Below are 17,218 nucleotides of genomic sequence, written 5' to 3' on the forward strand. Positions count from 1 at the left end.
TAATCCTTTAAACAGGGAAAACATGGAAGTGTTTGGTGGCTTCTAAATTCATCCCTGTTTGGCTCCTAAGGAATGAATGGGGCTAGGCTAAATGCTAACACATTCACAACATGCTGTACAAAGATTAAGTGCACGCATTGAAAAAAGATGTATGTATTAATTAGTCTAAATTGAGGTAACACCCTTATTGATGGATAATGCATCTATCCATGTTTATCATTTTAAAATATTTGTAGTAAATTTAGATTTTTTATGTTTTTTAATATTGCATACAAGTTATGTTGTAAATCTTTTGTTCCCTTATTGTTTCCCTGCAGTTGGGTGTGGATGTAAAGAGGGATGTACAGGCCGTGAAGCGCTCCAGTCTACGGAGAGTAAAGCACTGAAACAAACACATGTTGTCCAGAAGGTACGGGGCAGAAAAGCAGACATGATTGATGTTTTATATAGCAAATCCAAGCCCAAAGCGAGACTTTAGTGACCATAAGTACAAAACGTGACTTGGGTTGGCTTGCTATTGGCAATGCGTCTGAAATACCTATTTAAAGAAGCAATCTGTTCTTCCAGGGCCGGACATCCACTGCCAAACCATCCTTCACCTACGTACACTTGGTAGACAGAACGAGACACTGAACGATGGCGAAAACATAACCCGAGGGATTAAAACGAGCAGTGAACGAGAACAACTACACATCCCGCCCAAAACCAACGACAGTCAAGCGACCACAGAGCATCACTGGAACAAAAGGAGGAGTCCTACCTGTAGTTTTGTAACATTTTTAAACAGACAAAAACAACTAGCTTAGGGCATGAACTTTTTTTGTACAAAACGTGAAGAAAACAACCAAAAAAAAGCAACAAAAGTGCTTCCTGTCAACTGTAAACGCATGACTGACTGCCGGTGCATGACCTATGAGCTGTCGTTATCTAAGAAAACTGAAGGGGTACAAGGTAAAGGGCCGTTCCTGGATGGGCTTGGGAGGGGGGTACTCATGGACCTCTTATCTTGAAATGAAGGGGATTCTTCAAAAAAAAAAAGAGAAAAAAACAGAGTCTCGAGAACGCAATCGCCCAAAAAATCAACAAACAGTTCTTTTTTTTGTCAAACGGATTGTCAAAACACAGCAGCATAGTTGATGCTAAGCCCGTCACTTCATTTACACAGGCCCTTTATCCTGTTATTCAATGTGATATATGCACTCTATGCTACGTGAATGTGTGTCGGTGTGTGCGCGCGTGTCGGTATCTTATGCATGTGTACTCGCTTCCAGCTTTATTTCTGGATCGGTCAGAGCTAATTTGGTGTTTGCCATGGGAATGAGAATAAGCCTCTGTGCTCTCCTGCTCGTGAATGTCCGTGCGTGTTTATTTCCAGACGACTTTGTGATACGTATTTGTTAGCCACCTTTTGCTTTAGGGATGATTTAAAGGGCCCCCCTCCTCCAAACAGTGTTAATTGATCATAACCAGGTTTTTTTTAAACGAAGGTGGTATTGCTCTGTATGTACAACACCCCGTGTTTCTGACAACCTACGGAGGGCACATGCTTATATTGTCTTATATTGTGTTCAGACCCTCTCTCCATTTCGACCTCTGACCAACCGACCATCCGTTCATTCACATTTGCTTCCATGTCAGACCGATTTCAGAGACTAATGTAGCACTGCATGCTGGTTTTTACTCTTTTCATGCTGTTCTCTAGGACCGGCCTTCCTTTGGTCCCTTAGTTTTAAATTAATTTGATATTATTAATCAAGCTGTGCTGGTGAAAATGATCGTAGCTGTGACACCCGGGGCTTGGGGACTATCTCTGAGTAACTGCTTTTGTAACGTTTGGGATTTCAGATCGAGATACGAGGAAAGGAAGCATTTAAACTTTGTTGACGCTCTTTCTTTTACCTTTTTTCTTTAGGTGTACAGTTAAAAATAGACAAATATACAGACAGCACTGTGACAGTCCACCTTAAAATTGACCCCTGAACTGTGAACTCACAACTGTCTGTCTCACTTTTTGGCTTCAGATGTTTTACTTTTATCAAGTTCCAACATACGTAGTGCTCGCACATACTAACAAGATCCTGTACTATTGCAAGTACACGTAAATGATGTCCTGTTCACATCATTCACACGTTAACATTCACTTTTCTTCATTTTGTTTTCTATGAAAGAGCCCAAACATAAACAAACACTTAAAATATAGTCTACCAAAGCAATAATATCAATGTGCTGAAACAGTTGGGATCCTGTTTTGTTGTCGGGTTGTGTGCGTGTGTGTGTGTGTGCGCGCGCGTTTGTGTATCATTTGAACTTGTCTACGAGTGCTTGTGTGATCAGTATATCCTGTATTTACCCAACATTTTAGTAGCATTTGTAAGATGTATATGATTGAAGAGATACTCAAGCATGCACAGGTATCTCACAAGGGTCACACAGTATGCAATTACGTGATATACATTACAAAGTTCATTAAATGGACACCGCGGATGGGTGTTGGGGTAGCTGTGTTTAACTTTTAATGGGAAAGGCATTGTTTGGCTGGCAAGCGTAAGGCTGAATATCAGGGACGGTGCTCAGCATTTAATCACAGCACAGTAGCTTACATATTCATGAGCACACCGTGATATTGGTTCACGCATTCATAAAGTTTAATTTTGAGGATTATGAAAGAGATGAGTGAATTATCCTCCAAACAAAGACGAATTTAATTAAGGAATGGACGAATGATTGTACTTTGTATTTAAAAATGTTATTCAATTAGATCCTTGTGTTTATTCATTTGGGGTTCAGTGACATTGTGTGGGTTGTAAAATGACACGCGTCCTTTTTTTTTCACCAAACATTCATGAGTTTTGCCTCGCACTGTATATTATTTTCTACAGTTCACTCAGGTTTGTGTTGATAAATGATTTTTCTTCCATGTTTCTAGTTAAGACATAATAGTAAATCCACTCTCAGGAGTATGAGGATTGTCAGTGAGGGGTGTTGTGGGTAGGGGTATTGACTTAAGCATGAAGGACATGGATACTTAAAACATGTTCAATACCTTATTGCTGCTGTATGGTTGAGCAAGACTTATATTTAATATTTATGGTTTTGAAAACAAAGTGGGGGAAAAGTAAGAGAATATATTATGTTTTTATTTATTTGTTTGTTTGTTTGTTTCGAACTGAACAAAATGATTCATTCATTGCAATCGTTATGTATTAAAGAGTTTATGTAAAATGTTTAACTGTTGCAAAAATTTAGACTTCACCTATACTCCTTTAGAATGGATTAATGACAAATATAAACGCAATATCATATTACTCTGTACTAAGGAATGCAACTGCGCACATGCACAGAAAAGATGTTTTTAATAAAGACTATATGTATAAATATATGACAAAATATATTTAATTAGAATGCTATGCACCCTTATTAGAGTTGTTATGGATGTACTTTAAGCATATTAGTTAGTTAATCCAGTGATACGAACATGCCCATATCATGGGGAATGTAGAGGCTTCGTAGCTATTTGGACATGTTTTCATTTCCTTTTTTTTATTGTAATGGAGAGAGGAAATACGAACATTGAATATGTATACAAGCCTTTATTCAGATTCATTCTGACATGAAGATATGTATAGACCATTTACCCTGCACACCAGCTCAGATCATTTACAAAAGTTAATAAAGAAAGATGTGACATATTGTGATACTGTGTGCGTGTGTAAAACAATTCAGTGCCTTAAAATGCACAATGCATTGACATAAAGAAATAGAAAGTTAAAAGGGAGGGGCATATTGAGTGGCCCCTCCCCCTTTTAAATACCCAAATACTGTTTCATTTACCCCACATCCTTGAATATGATGAGATGAAGTGAAGAATGACGTAATAAGATTGCTGATCTGTATTGGTAAGTTTTAAATGCTTACATTTCAATATTAATTTTATCTGTGTTTTGGAGCACACTATACAAAATATTATATTCATACTAAAAGAATACTTAAAGGGATAGTTAACACAAAAATAAAAATTCTGTCTTCATTTACTCACCTTCATGTTGTTCTAATGTTCTGATGAAGACAAAAGAAGATATTTGGATAAATGATGGTAAGCACACAGCTGCCGTAACCATTGACAAACCATTGACTTCCATAGAAGCAAATTATGGAGGACCACAAGAGTCATGCAAAATGTAATAAAGAACTTCAATATTTAATAACTACCTGGACAATAAAAATAGCAATTAATAGATTTGTTTAAAAATTTATTAATTAACCTATAAATAAATAGACAAAGTTACAAAAAAAATCATTATATAACATTTTTTTAGGCAATAAAAAGTGAGATTATAAAAATAACGTAGAAATGAAATATTAATCCATTAATAAATAGTTCAAAGTAATATAACAATTTACAAAAACAACATAAAACACTCAATAAGTTCATCATTTTAAATTGCATTTATAAATTCTTAATTAAATAATGGAATTTCAAAATACATTTCAAAAAGCGATTTAAAAATAACTGGATTTATAAATTGAACTACAAATACCGGTTTAAATATAAATTTAGCTTTTCTGTGACTCATTGGGTCCTTGCAAATGGTCAAATGAGAATTGCAAATTAGCTATGGCCAGGTGGATGTAACAAGCTCGCTGATTGGCTCTGATTGTACATCATGTGCAGATTTATAGATCTCGGATGAGGACCCAAAGAGTCACGGAAAAGCAAAATAGAGAGGCTTAAACGAAAAGCAAATTGAAAAGCGAAAAGAATAAGGGGAACCATCAGGAAAATGAAAACAGAAATGTTAAACGGACATGCCCTTTTAAATGACTAATTTATGTATTTGTAGTTCAATTTATAAATCCAGTTATATATTTCTCTTTTTAAATCGCTTTTTGAAATACATTTTGAAAGTCCATTATTTAATTAAGAATTTGTAAATGCAATTTAAAATGATGAACTTATTGAGTGTTTTATGTTGTTTTTTGTAAATTGTTATATTAATTTGAACTATTTATTAATGGATTAATATTTCATTCTACATTATTTTATAATCTCACTTTTTATTGCCTAATAAAATGTTACATAATGATTTTTTTTAACTTTGTCTATTTATTTATAGATTAATTAATGATTTTTTAAACAAATCTATTGCTATTTTTATTGTCCAGGTAGTTATTAAATATTTAAGTTCTTTATTACATTTTGCATGACTCTTGTGGTCTTCCATAGGTTAAAAACAACATGAGGATGAGAAAATGATGACAAAATTTTCATTTTTGGGCGACCTGTCCCTTTAAATGTTTACACAAACGAGTTGCGCGCGTGCCAACGATTCGTTTGTGTAAACATTTAAAAAAAACTACAAATCCCATCTTCTTGCAGTTCCGTGACCCCCCAGTGAGGGCGACAATACGTCATGACTCAGTTTTAAATAGCCCTTTCCTGGTAATGTTGTGCTGAGTGCGTGTTGTGTGCATGAGGGAGTGAGAGAGAAAACGTGGTCGCTGAGAAGCCTAGCATTTAAGCTAGTTTGCGAGTGTGAATGTGTGAATGAAGTGTTACACAGGATCAAATATTTAGTATTATTTATTTTTGTATGTAGTCAAGTTGGCAAAACCAATAGGGTAACTGTTAAATCTTTATTAAAAAGTAATTTGCTGCTGAGCTTCAGCTAACATATGCGTTTTCCTAACGGGCTTACATTTGCTTCAAGGTGCAGAGACACGATTCGATAGAGGCAGCTTTGTGACTTTGTGGCCAGCTTAGCGTTCAAAATGTCCATGGGCAGTCAGAAGACCACCAGCCAGGCGATTCCGACCACCAGACGAATCACAATTACTGATGCGGCCCATATGCCTCATGATTACTCTACAACACCCGGAGGGACGCTGTTTAGCACGACTCCTGGAGGTACATGTCCAATACGACTTTAAAAGATGAATAATTTCCGTGCATGCTCGTGCATTGTTGTTGTTTTCGTTGGCGACATAGCGATGCATTCTTGAGCTCGTGCACGGCTCGCATTGTCTTTGTGCTTGACAGACTGCGGTGGTGCGCGTGCTCATCCAAACATGACCTCATAATGCACGTCTTTTATTGTTTAACTTTGAACAACAGTTGTTAATGTGTAATAAATGCATGAATTGTTTTATTGGGTGTTTACTTGACAAGGTGGCAGGAAGTTCATCGTGACGAATTTAATGTACATACGGATATTTAGTTGCTGTACAGATGTGTCGTTGCTTTTGTCAGATGATTGACAGTGTAAACAACAGTCGACAGAATTGCGTGACAGTTCACGAGTCTTGTGACTATGTGTTGGTTTCCTTATTTATGAGGCCACTTCTGTTTTTTTCATAAGAAAAGCTCATCTGCTTTAAAATCACTTAATCGCACTCATTAAATAAACATTCAGTGCACAATTTATTCTGATATGAAATGTAACACTCATATTACGTCATTAAATGTATTTAATCCGTAAAGTGAAGTATTGCGTCACATGCATGACTCCTTATGATATACAGTTTATATGACGTTAAACATTTATCTTTTTGTGTGTAAACTTATACTTTTACCTGTGTTTAGTAGGCAACTGCTGTTTATACTGTAGCATGCTTGTAATGCACTCAATGACTTTAACTTTAAAAGTTCAAGGATATAAGTGTTGATGTGTGTGAATATTGACATTAGGTTTAGCTGATATGACTGGAGTTGTTGGTGTTTTCACTACACAGGTTCAGCCTGCTGCCTTTTGTTTGTGCTTTTCTCTTTAACACTTTCCTGATAAGGTGTTTTAGTGCATATCAAACAGATATGTCTTTTAAAGAGCTTGTTAAACATCTCGACACTTAAAATGGTGAATGTTGAAAACTGCACAGTCATTGAGACATGTCTAGACTTGTATAGATTTAATGCAATGCCTTTTTGCAAGTGTTTTTGTTATGGCACTATCTGAATGCACCTGTCTGTCCTTCATGCCGCATGGGCTCATGGTCAGCACTGCATTTGTACCCTGATAATAAGACCTCACACCATAACCAAGTGTCCTTGTCTGTGAAATCCAGGTTAAAGTCTCCAAGGGCCATTTCCCCGGACAGGGATTAGACTAGTCCTAGACTAAAATTAATTTAACAGCTGTCCAAACTGATAACAACTTGCACTGACATATCTCAAAATACATCAGTGCCCTTTGTTTTGCCTCAAAATAAACACAAGTAATGTTTTTAGTAAGGCGTGTTTGTTAAAACTAGTTTTATTTTATAATTAAACTAAGGCCTAGTCCTGGTTGAAGCTAATCCATGTTCAGGAAACCACCCCTTAAAGGGACACTTCACCCATTTGCATTAAGCTTTGTCATGTTTTTTAATGGTTGTGCATCCTTTCCTCAGTTTCCGCTTAAAGAGGATAAATACAGATTTCAGTGTTGCACTTCCTTCTTTCAATGATGTAAAAATCATCATTTTGCATCATTGAAAGCAGGAAGTCCAATATCTTTGTTGAGGGGGTGAGACTACAAACACCACTTTTCTCGGTTAAATAGGCACCAAATTCGAAATGTATGTTACATTTCGACTACAAATGACACACTTTCAATAAAGATTAATGTTTCTAGGGGTGAAATGCTCCTTTAATTTAATTATAAGATGTGGAGCATCATTTTGATTTCACTCATTGATTTTACATGGACTTTGACACAGTCTTTGACACATTTTGATATTTTCACAACTTTCTTTACATTATGTCGACTAAGTCACTATGTGATCGGATTAAGTGCTAATTACTATTCTACAGGCACCCGGATCATCTATGACCGAAAATTCCTGCTAGAGTGTCGCAGCTCCCCGTTGGCCCGCACACCCCCATGCTGCCTTCCTGACATTCCAGGAGTGACCAGTCCCCCCTCGGTCACCACGAATAATGACAAGGGCTACCCCAAAAAGACTGTCATCAATAATAATATCAGCCCCCTTGCTGACAAGAGCACAGGTACATTTCTTTCATCTTAAACCTTCTTTATAAGCCTGAAAATAGGATGCCTATACTAAAATGAAGTTTTTAAAGGAAAAGTTCACCCTGATACCATCCTAGATATAGACCGTTTCAGCAGTAACAACATAAACAAGCGGATGCACGTAACTTCCGGTAAACTCCGCTAAGAATAAATAACATCAAAGTTCTTTATACGTAGTTTATTTATATAACAAGCAAAAAAAACAACACATAGATTACCTAGGAAACCAAAACATTTGTTATTTTCGACGAGGCATTTGTTCAAGAGATCAGTTTAGCAACTAGTCAGACCTTAAACAAAACGAAACCGGAAGTAAGGTTCGGATCCAGACGTGTATCACGTGCGTCCGATGAAACCGTCCATATGATTTGCTTTTTTTTAGTTGAGCACAAAGAAATCATTTTATATTACGATACGGTTGTGTTATATTCTTACATGGCAAAGCTCCAAAAAAACATCACAGAAGTCATTCAAATTCATCAAATACAAAGTAGTGATAGACCGATATATCGGCCGGCTGATATATCGGCCCGATATTTGCAAGTTTTATGTGTATCGCATCGATACTTCGACTCGCCTGAAAAGTCCGCTCCCCTTCTCACTCTCATAATGGGAGAGGGAGGGTGTTACTGCGCCGAGTCAAAGTACTCCCAAAAGTGCTATTACGCCATAAAATATAGTTCCTCTTTTAAATCCGCTTAGAAAAGCGCTACGTTTTATTTTGTACCACCAAACTTGCTCGTATAACTACTCGTCTTAAATAGGAAAAACGTTGATGTGTTTGGTCACTTCTAACTTTATCTCTAAATGGTACCATTGAATGAATGCGGCTAAGCTAAATGCTATCAAAGCGTCGCAGCGCGCTCCAGCGCTTACGTGCACGCACACAGATGATAGAGGGATGTATCAACAATTCTTAGTTAAGGTAATAACATATTTTAATATTGAAAATGAGTAGACTATTCCTTTAATATGGTTTTAGTAATATTTGGGTCTGTGATTTTATTTAATTTTTTTAAAGGAGAGGATGCTCAGTTTGAGATGGATATCTAACTACAATAGAGGACTTGCTACATGAAGGAGGTGACGACTGTAACAAATATTACCGTGATGATAACCGTTCCTTGAGAGGATGAAGGCACAGAAGAGTCCTCCTTCTATGTCATCTTTTATTTTCTTTCCATTATGTACTGTTCTAATGGCATTTTCCTTTTATGTATTGATGCTGTCGCTCAAGACACGCACAAGCCATTACTCTTGATTCTCAACATCAGCTAACACTGTTGTGCCTGAAAGAGCCACTGTATCGGATGTCAGATCGGTGCATCTCGAGCACACTGATGCAGGCAATCCTGCTCAGCTCTACTTCTGCCTAAAACATGGAGGGTATCTTAAAAACCACCATGTTGCATTGTTTTGATACAGATTGTTTGTGTAATTTTGAGAAATGAGCAGTAGGGGGGGCAACAGTAGTTTTTTTGGGTTGTATTCTCATTAAAAGTCATGGGGAGAAAATCAAGAAAAACACCCTCGAATGGAATAAATACAATTTTGCATACTGTGATGAATTTGACCACTTTCCATTATGAATTTTGTAATGATTGAATTCAATTATTTCTGTTGGTCATGAGGAAAATTTTCACCTAAAGTGTCATTCAACTGAATGTAAAATGCCTTTCTTGTTTTTTTTTGTTTGTTTTTTTGCTGTGAAGTTCTCTACACTGCCCTGTAATTCCCGAAGAGACATTTAAGCATTAAAAAAAATCAATGAACACAAGTTTTTTTCCCTTATTTATCTTTTGGTGCTGTTTTTAAAGAAATCAACCAAATACAAAGACCATATTTCAAACAATTTTTATTAAATTTGGCAATTTACATTACTATTTACAAATCCGTAAACACAAAAAGTAATAATCTTTCAAAAATAGCTTCACGTTATTCAGGTGCCTCTGTGCAGAATGCCTCAATAATTCCAAGGAAAATACCACAATATTGCACAATATTAAAGTTCATATTCATACTAAGATTTTCATGTCCATAACATTCAAGTAAAATTTGCATTTTCACCCCAAAGTATCATCTTCTCTTGTGCTTTTATATATTTAGGTACATATCCAAATTAAGTGCTGATTTTGAGTTCATTTGGGATTTGGGGAGGTCAGTGGCATCCACAATCTCCTACCACCATCCCTTCATGGTGTCTCATAACCATCTTCCCATTCTCATAGTAGAGCATGGAGAGTGGAGCCAGACGGGTGGGTACGCAAGACAGGCATGGGACCCGGTCTGGGTGGTGCAGCTTTAAAAGGCTCTGCAAATAAAAACAAGGGGCAAACATTAGACTCATTCAAGAAAGAAAACATTTAACTCAAATCAATGAATATTTGAAAATATTAAAAATACACTTACTTGCATATAAGCATGGTTTGTTGGGGTGAAGCTCTCATCTACGGGTGTAGGACAGCTACCCTCACAGCGAAACGCGTTGTAGCGTTTCGGATAAACAATCCAGTCGCTCCAACCGATCTGATCGAAGTCTACCCACATGTCCACCTTTCTGCAAAGTGACTTCTTCTCCTCATCATCATGTGAAGCACTGGCGCTCATGCTAGATCCCCCTCGCAGTCTCTCACCAGATCTGTGGTTCCTCTTATGACGTCGGGTCATAGATTCACCTCCACCACTGACCCGGTCCAAAGCCACATACTTGGAGAGTTCAGCAGTCTTGATGAGGGTGGATGTCTTCGCCTGGTTCAGTTTGGAGTAGACCACCATCATGACCCTGTTTGCCGTGGAATGGTGGACACTCTGTCCTGCATCCGCTTCCTTATCCACCGCAGACATCTGGGCGTTTTCCTCAACGACCATTGTCTCACCCTGATGCAGCCAGTATTTAAGAAGTGCTGTGATGTTGAAAACCTTCCAGGAGGAATGGGAGCCCGGGTCGTTCGGTTTGGCCTTCACACTGCCGAGGTGAAGCCGCCCTTCGGCGCACGGGTTCCGGTCACACTCCCTTTTGGATGAGTGATAGATATCCACCTCTATGTCGCCGGCGGATGGGAATTCTGGAAGGCGAATCCGAAGTTCAGACCGCTGGACGTTGTCTTTTGTTGATATGGAGGACATGTCAAATGTCACCGCCCATTTGTCACCAACCTGATGGAAACCTGAAAAATAGGCAGATGTGATGTTAGTTCTCCTCAAAGATATAAAATAAGAAAATGAACACAGAAGTTAGGTCAGTCAATTATGAAGTCTACAAGGATAAGAGATGTGTGGTGCTTAATTAAGTTTTCACACATGGGCTTTCGGGACAAGCAGTTAATAAAGCAGAAAGCTCTTATTGTGTTGATGTGTATTGCTACCAAAGCCACTTTAAAACAGACGTCTTGACGCTAATACACACACTGACTAATAAACATAATACGTGACTTGGCTAATAGTAGCAGTTCGACTGCTACCCATCACATTAAGCATTTAGTTACAAAAATATTTTAATTTAATATTAACGTTACTTTATCTTAAAAAATATCAAAATTGTATTAATATTATTTTCAATAATAATATCTAAATATGATTAATTGGTAAATAAAATGACATAACATAGCCTATATATTTAACCTATATATATTTCAAATTAGTTATAAAAAATTAGTAAACGAATATGAGCTTAATCTTAAAAAAAATCTTGCATTGGAAATTCATATCTAAATATGAAATATCGCCAAACATGTATGAATAAAACGTCATCATGTTACATCGTCAAAACATACGTTTAAGAAAACTCATTTTATTTTTAACTTAACATACATTTTTTTAAAATGTTTATATCAATTAATTATTGCTTAATTTGTATAAATAAATGGTTAAATTAATTATTTAAGACGACTACATTTTTGTAAAATATAGGCCTAATGTCAACAAGCTAAGTTACACCTAAAATAAAAATATAATAAATAATTGCTACTTACTTTTGGCGACGAGACTCAAGACTGAATCGGAGTCGTATAAAGTTGGATTCTCGTGGCTCATGTGTCTATCGTCTCCAGTCAGAAGGCTACGGTAGAGGTGCAACATATAAAGCGGATATCGGTTCGTGTGGCGGCTGTGACCCGCTTGACCTCCGCCGCTCCTGCCAGCCTCGCGCATCCTATTCCTGAACGCCTCGTGAAATCCAGGGAAGGATGCTGCGGAGCGCACCGAAGCGACCCACAGCGCGAGAATCCCACACACAAACAGCATCATATCTAAAACAGTGAGTTATAATCCAGCACGCAGTAAATCTTATATCTCGAGATGTTTCTCCCACACAGCTCTCTGCAGAATGAAAGTCATAGCTGACCAACTAAGTTTACTTATAGAAACTTGCAGTCTTTTGATGGTCTATGGGGTATTTGGGCTCTTTGAAGTTCCCCTCTGATCCATACTCGCTTAGGGGGAGTTTAAAGGGGTTCATGTCTCAGGGTCGTCGTGTATCGAAACCAGCAGTCTTTTGTGCGTCAGTAGGTGTGAAAACGTTAATTCTTCAGCTTCACGCGCTGTGTATTGGAGGTCCATTTAAAAGCTCACTACAACAATAATATTAGTGCACTACATTTGTTCATCAATGCGACTTTGATTAAACGGAGAAACACTCCAACTGCTGGATTATTTCTTAGTTTGAATGAAAATAGAGGAAGTCATTTTGTTTCTATGTCCATGCATTATATCAGACGATTACATGTAATTATGTCATTTGGTAAATCTCCACATTATTTTAACAATAACATTTTAAGTCATTACCTCCTCGTTCGGTTAAATAATTTTTACATCTGTTGGCTCCAAAAATGCACTGTTTTACTTTTTAATTGTTCAAATATATAATTATGTTGAATAGTTGGTGTAGACTGGAACTGACTAAATAGCTTATACATTTTTAAATTACATTTTTTATCATTGTATAAAACATTACCAATGCAAATGTGAAAACAGATCTCAGCTAATAACAGCCTATGCATTGTAGATCATCAAAAAGACACTTCTTTCTACTTGCATTGCCGCAGATTATCCAGCAAGGGGCGCTGTTCTCAAAATTCATCATGGCTCTCTGAAATATGATTTGCCAAATTGTAATCAAAATGATACACCCCAGTAAGTCTCTCTGTAGGACAACAAAACATATTGACTGTTCATCCTTGCGTCACTCATTTCTCCCGACACCTCCTGTATGATCTGTTGACAAGCTCTGTGCAGATTTTGAGTATACTCGGATGATATTCATTTCCAAACACTGAAGCATATGCCACTGCGAGGTGCACACACAGCACACATCATTATTCTCCCACAGAATTGAAGGAGACCAGCTGTGAATGTCAGTGGCAATCTCGCACACAGCAACGCTGATAAGAGAGAAATTGGCACAGAGTCCCCCACCCAGTTACAATACCATATGCACTCATTTGATGTTAATATGTGAATATAAATCTATCTATCTATCTATCTATCTATCTATCTATCTATCTATCTATCTATCTATCTATCTATCTATCTATCTATCTATCTATCCCGATTGTGGATGTGTGGCATGATATGGACACCACAAACTATATGTGATGCTGACCTGCCGTGACAGAGTGTCCTTGCTTTGGGCAGATGGCCTAATTAATCAGTAGGCATCCTAATTGTTGTGAATCGGTTTGCAAAACAGAGACCTTAGGCCTCTCCCGTAGGAAAAAAAAACGGGTTCGTGGAGAAGGAAAACAGAATCAAGCCCTTTGTGTGGTGCTGGAAGAAAAGTGCACACTTGCGTTCTAGATGGCAACAAAACAAAAAGGCCATGAAATATGAAAGGGCCGCCTTTGTGTCATTTGAATAATGGGGATAATTACCCTCTGTCCGGCGAAGCACCTGCATTTGAAATAAGCCTTTGATACCAACTTAAATCCAGTGAGATGGTGCTGTTTGATTAAGATTCAGGCATAGGCTATCTCTGCCTTTACAACAGCTGAGAGATGTCAACAGGCTGCCTGCACACATATGATAAATAGATAAACATCAGTGCAATGCATGCTTTGTAGCCGCTTTCCAGTTTTTTTATTTTTTTCAATAAACCTCTTTAAAGTGAAGATAATGTTTGTCTTATATTAAAATTATTTGCCAATTTCAGCCAGACCTGGCACTTTCAAAGCACACCGGAAGTCATACAGATATACAGATATCCTGGCATACTAGATAAACAGGCTCCTTGCAGATATTCTTTAAGCACCTACAAAGCTATCTCTTTTTAATTTGGTTGGACAGCCAGGAATCTATTGAAGAATCTGCATTTCTCATTAAACCACGGTCCTGACATTGTTCGGTATAGATTACTTTTTTCTGTCACTGTGGTAGAAAAAAAAATCACAGGGTCATTGTAACACAAAGGCAATGAAATTCTTAGGAAAGTAGGGTTGTTTTTGCTTTTTGTCCAATAGTGTTTACTGAAAAGGATCATTGTTGATAAGAGCTGGATTCTCACACAATCCTACACTCTTAAAACAAATGTGTTAAAACAACACATGTTGTGTCTAGCTAAGCCAACACATTTAATAACTTGACACACCTCTGTGTTATTATTGGAACAACGCACTTTGTGTTGTTTTAACACATCTTGTGTTGTCCCTTTTATTTATTTGAGCACAAAATTCACACGAAATGATATATATTGGGACGGTTTCCCGGACAGGGTTTAGATTAATCCAGGAATAGGCCTTATTAATATTAGATCACTTAAGAAGTTTTCACAAACATACCTTAGAAAAAAACTACAGATGTGCATCTTAAGATAACGAAATGTGCTAAAATTAAACATGACTTGACTTTACATTCAATTTTTAAAAGTTTACGTTCATCTTAGGGGCATGAAACTCTGTAACTTTTCCTAAATAATCTATCTAAATATGCACAAAAAAACTGGGCTTGATTTGGTTGTTTTAAAGGTTTGTAAAAAAAAATTTACCGCTTAAGGTGTTTGGGGTCAAAATGACCCAACATTGAAAATGAATGGGAAAATGAAAAAAAAAAACACGTTTTGAATGAATGGTAAAATGAAAAAAAAAAATCATTTTTTTTATTTTGTTTGTCAAAAAAATAAATAGAGGTAAATCCATTATAAAAATGAAAATTTCTACATATAAACCAAGGTCTGGTCCTGGAGCATCAATAAAAAGTGGAACAAACTTTCCATTTTATACACACACACACAAAACACAGATATTTTATTTTATTCACAAAATATATATCATAAAGTTGCGAGGAGAAGTTGAAGCATCAAGAAAATTTAGGTAAAATGAAATGAGTCTCTATAGACCTCTTTTGATATGGCACTTCCTTTCTTTCTTTAATTATAATTTCTAAAATTTTTCCACAAACCAGTAGATATCAGTATTCTATCCCTAACACATAAAGCAATCTCCAAAAATAATTTAGATTTATTTAAGATCGACATTTAAGTGATTTTTTCTTTAAAAAAAATCATTTTTCATGAGCCAATTTATGGCCTAGTTAAGTAATTGTGCAGAAAATAGGTAAAAACTTCCAAATTTCTACAAAAAAACAGCATAAATGTATAGTTGAGAAGTAAATTAAAAAATGATATATAGTTTTCCATAATTTTTTTTATATTTCCTTATGCAATCGCTCTTTAAATGTTTGGGGTCTATCAGACCACAAACACCAAAAACGTTATTCTTTCTGAACACATTTTGATCTGGAACTAAGCCCTGTCCGGGAAACCACCCTATTGTGTTAAAATAACACATAACACAAAATGGGGCAGTTTCTCAGACAGGGATTAGACTAGTCCCAGACTAAAATTAATGTAAGAGCTCTCAACTTGCACCGACATATCTTAAAATATATCAGTGCCCTTTGGTTTGCCTCAAAATGCACACCAGTAATGTTTTTAGTAATGCACTTTGTTGTACTTCCTTATTAAACTAAGGCCTAGTCCTGGCTTAAAATAATCCCTGTCCGGGAAACCACCCCTACGTGTTAAAAGGATAATACAAAACAATGTGTAAAAATGTATACATCCTTTCTGTATATGCTCCAATATGGACAGTTCGTATGTTCACTGTGAGCCACATGTCAAGAATAACATTATTGTGTAGGGAGTTTGTGCATAATAATATATATCTTAAGCTTATTGTAACAGTCTTAAAGTTATGTAAAACTTTTTCCTGAGGACAATTTGCTGGTTCACAAACCTATAAAATATCTATAATATGGCAGGTTCCTGTTTTGACAACTTACACACCATGTAGTGGAGCATGTTGTCACAAATAGTCAACATTTGGTACATTTTCCGGAGCACATTTAGACATAACAGAAAAGAAACAGAACAGGCCGGTTTTGCCTTCATTAGATATTTTGCTTTGTTTTTCCTAGCACTATAACGGCCATCTGATGCTTGTGCTTTTTATCCTTACTACAGTCAGTCCTGTGCCATTCATACTGCCATGGTAAACAAAAGATTTTCAGGACACCTGGAATTGAAAGAGGTTGAGCTTTTGCCTCCAGGACAGGATGAGTTTTTGTGCTTCACAAAACTTTGCCATAATGCTTATAACCCAGTAAATGTTAAATCAATATTTACCCAAATTCCCCAGAAATGTTTTATAGTGAAAATACTGCTGATTCATATTTATGTTTCTTAGGGTGACCATACGTGCCCTTCTTCCCGGACGTGTCCTATCCAGGATTTCGCTGCGTCTTCCGGAAGTCGTATTTGTTGATTGCATATATACGCCATTTAGTTAAAAACATAAGATATGCAATCGTAGTTTCATTCTTATCTTAAAATGTAACAGTTGCTTTTCTGTAAAAATAATAACAATCCTCTATGAAGTATGCGGTCAACAAATACGACTTCCGAAATCCTAGACGTGACGCGTCCTTGTGAATATAAAGATGTATTGGAGAATAATTATTTTAGATTCTTTAGCACACATTCACAAACGTCTCCATCTAAAGCTTATTAGATATACCATAACATTTACATTTAAGCTGTGGAAGCACATAACAAACAAAGGAAAAGGTTTTTGACCACAGATGAAAGTGTTTGGCTTATTTTTAAAATCAAAGGCCCTTTCACAAATTGGAAGCAATCTTTGTCATCTTATGAAGTTTTAAATCAAAGATTTCAAGAACTTTTGTGCAAAGTCCAAATAAATGTTTACACTTTCGGTGTAAAT

The 17,218-nt window shown here is 36.6% G+C and overlaps 3 protein-coding genes across 7 annotated transcripts in view; 2 read left to right on the top strand and 1 right to left on the bottom strand.

The window, feature by feature from the left end:
* ank1b (ankyrin 1, erythrocytic b) overlaps positions 1-3,687 on the top strand; it is a 95,589-nt gene extending 91,902 nt beyond the window's left edge. For all 5 annotated transcript variants that reach the window (XM_073871303.1, XM_073871299.1, XM_073871300.1 and 2 more), the window contains 2 exons: positions 316-409; positions 568-3,687. In XM_073871303.1, the coding sequence (XP_073727404.1) occupies positions 316-386 (71 nt within the window). In that variant the 3' untranslated portion in view covers positions 387-409; positions 568-3,687. The remainder of the gene's footprint in view (positions 1-315; positions 410-567) is intronic.
* Positions 3,688-5,436: 1,749 nt separating this feature from the next.
* On the top strand, positions 5,437-9,783 carry eif4ebp1 (eukaryotic translation initiation factor 4E binding protein 1). Its single transcript, XM_055180589.2, has 4 exons — positions 5,437-5,619; positions 5,709-5,905; positions 7,787-7,981; positions 9,028-9,783. Exons 2-4 carry the CDS (start codon positions 5,770-5,772, stop codon positions 9,057-9,059), a joined length of 363 nt encoding a protein of 120 aa, XP_055036564.1. The 5' UTR covers positions 5,437-5,619; positions 5,709-5,769; the 3' UTR covers positions 9,060-9,783.
* A 61-nt stretch (positions 9,784-9,844) lies between these two features.
* ndr1 (nodal-related 1) lies at positions 9,845-12,660 on the bottom strand. Its single transcript, XM_055180588.2, has 3 exons — positions 11,978-12,660; positions 10,416-11,173; positions 9,845-10,317 (listed from the first exon to the last, which is right to left on the bottom strand). The coding sequence occupies exons 1-3, from the start codon at positions 12,249-12,251 to the stop codon at positions 10,165-10,167; spliced, it is 1,185 nt and encodes a 394-aa protein (XP_055036563.2). The 5' UTR covers positions 12,252-12,660; the 3' UTR covers positions 9,845-10,164.
* Between the last annotated feature and the right edge of the window lie 4,558 nt (positions 12,661-17,218).

The sequence above is a fragment of the Misgurnus anguillicaudatus genome, chromosome 9 (assembly GCF_027580225.2).
Source record: "Misgurnus anguillicaudatus chromosome 9, ASM2758022v2, whole genome shotgun sequence".
NCBI lineage: Eukaryota > Metazoa > Chordata > Actinopteri > Cypriniformes > Cobitidae > Misgurnus > Misgurnus anguillicaudatus.

Excerpts from the sequence above, each read along its gene's own strand:
- ndr1 (XM_055180588.2), bottom strand. The coding sequence starts at position 12,251 with ATGATGCTGTTTGTGTGTGGGATTCTCGCGCTGTGGGTCGCTTCGGTG. Across the intron at positions 11,174-11,977 it reads CTTGAGTCTCGTCGCCAAAA|GTTTCCATCAGGTTGGTGAC; the intron begins GTAAGTAGCAAT and ends CCTATTTTTCAG. Across the intron at positions 10,318-10,415 it reads CAAACCATGCTTATATGCAA|AGCCTTTTAAAGCTGCACCA; the intron begins GTAAGTGTATTT and ends TTTTATTTGCAG.
- eif4ebp1 (XM_055180589.2), top strand. The coding sequence starts at position 5,770 with ATGTCCATGGGCAGTCAGAAGACCACCAGCCAGGCGATTCCGACCACC. Across the intron at positions 5,906-7,786 it reads GTTTAGCACGACTCCTGGAG|GCACCCGGATCATCTATGAC; the intron begins GTACATGTCCAA and ends ACTATTCTACAG. Across the intron at positions 7,982-9,027 it reads CCTTGCTGACAAGAGCACAG|GAGAGGATGCTCAGTTTGAG; the intron begins GTACATTTCTTT and ends ATTTTTTTAAAG.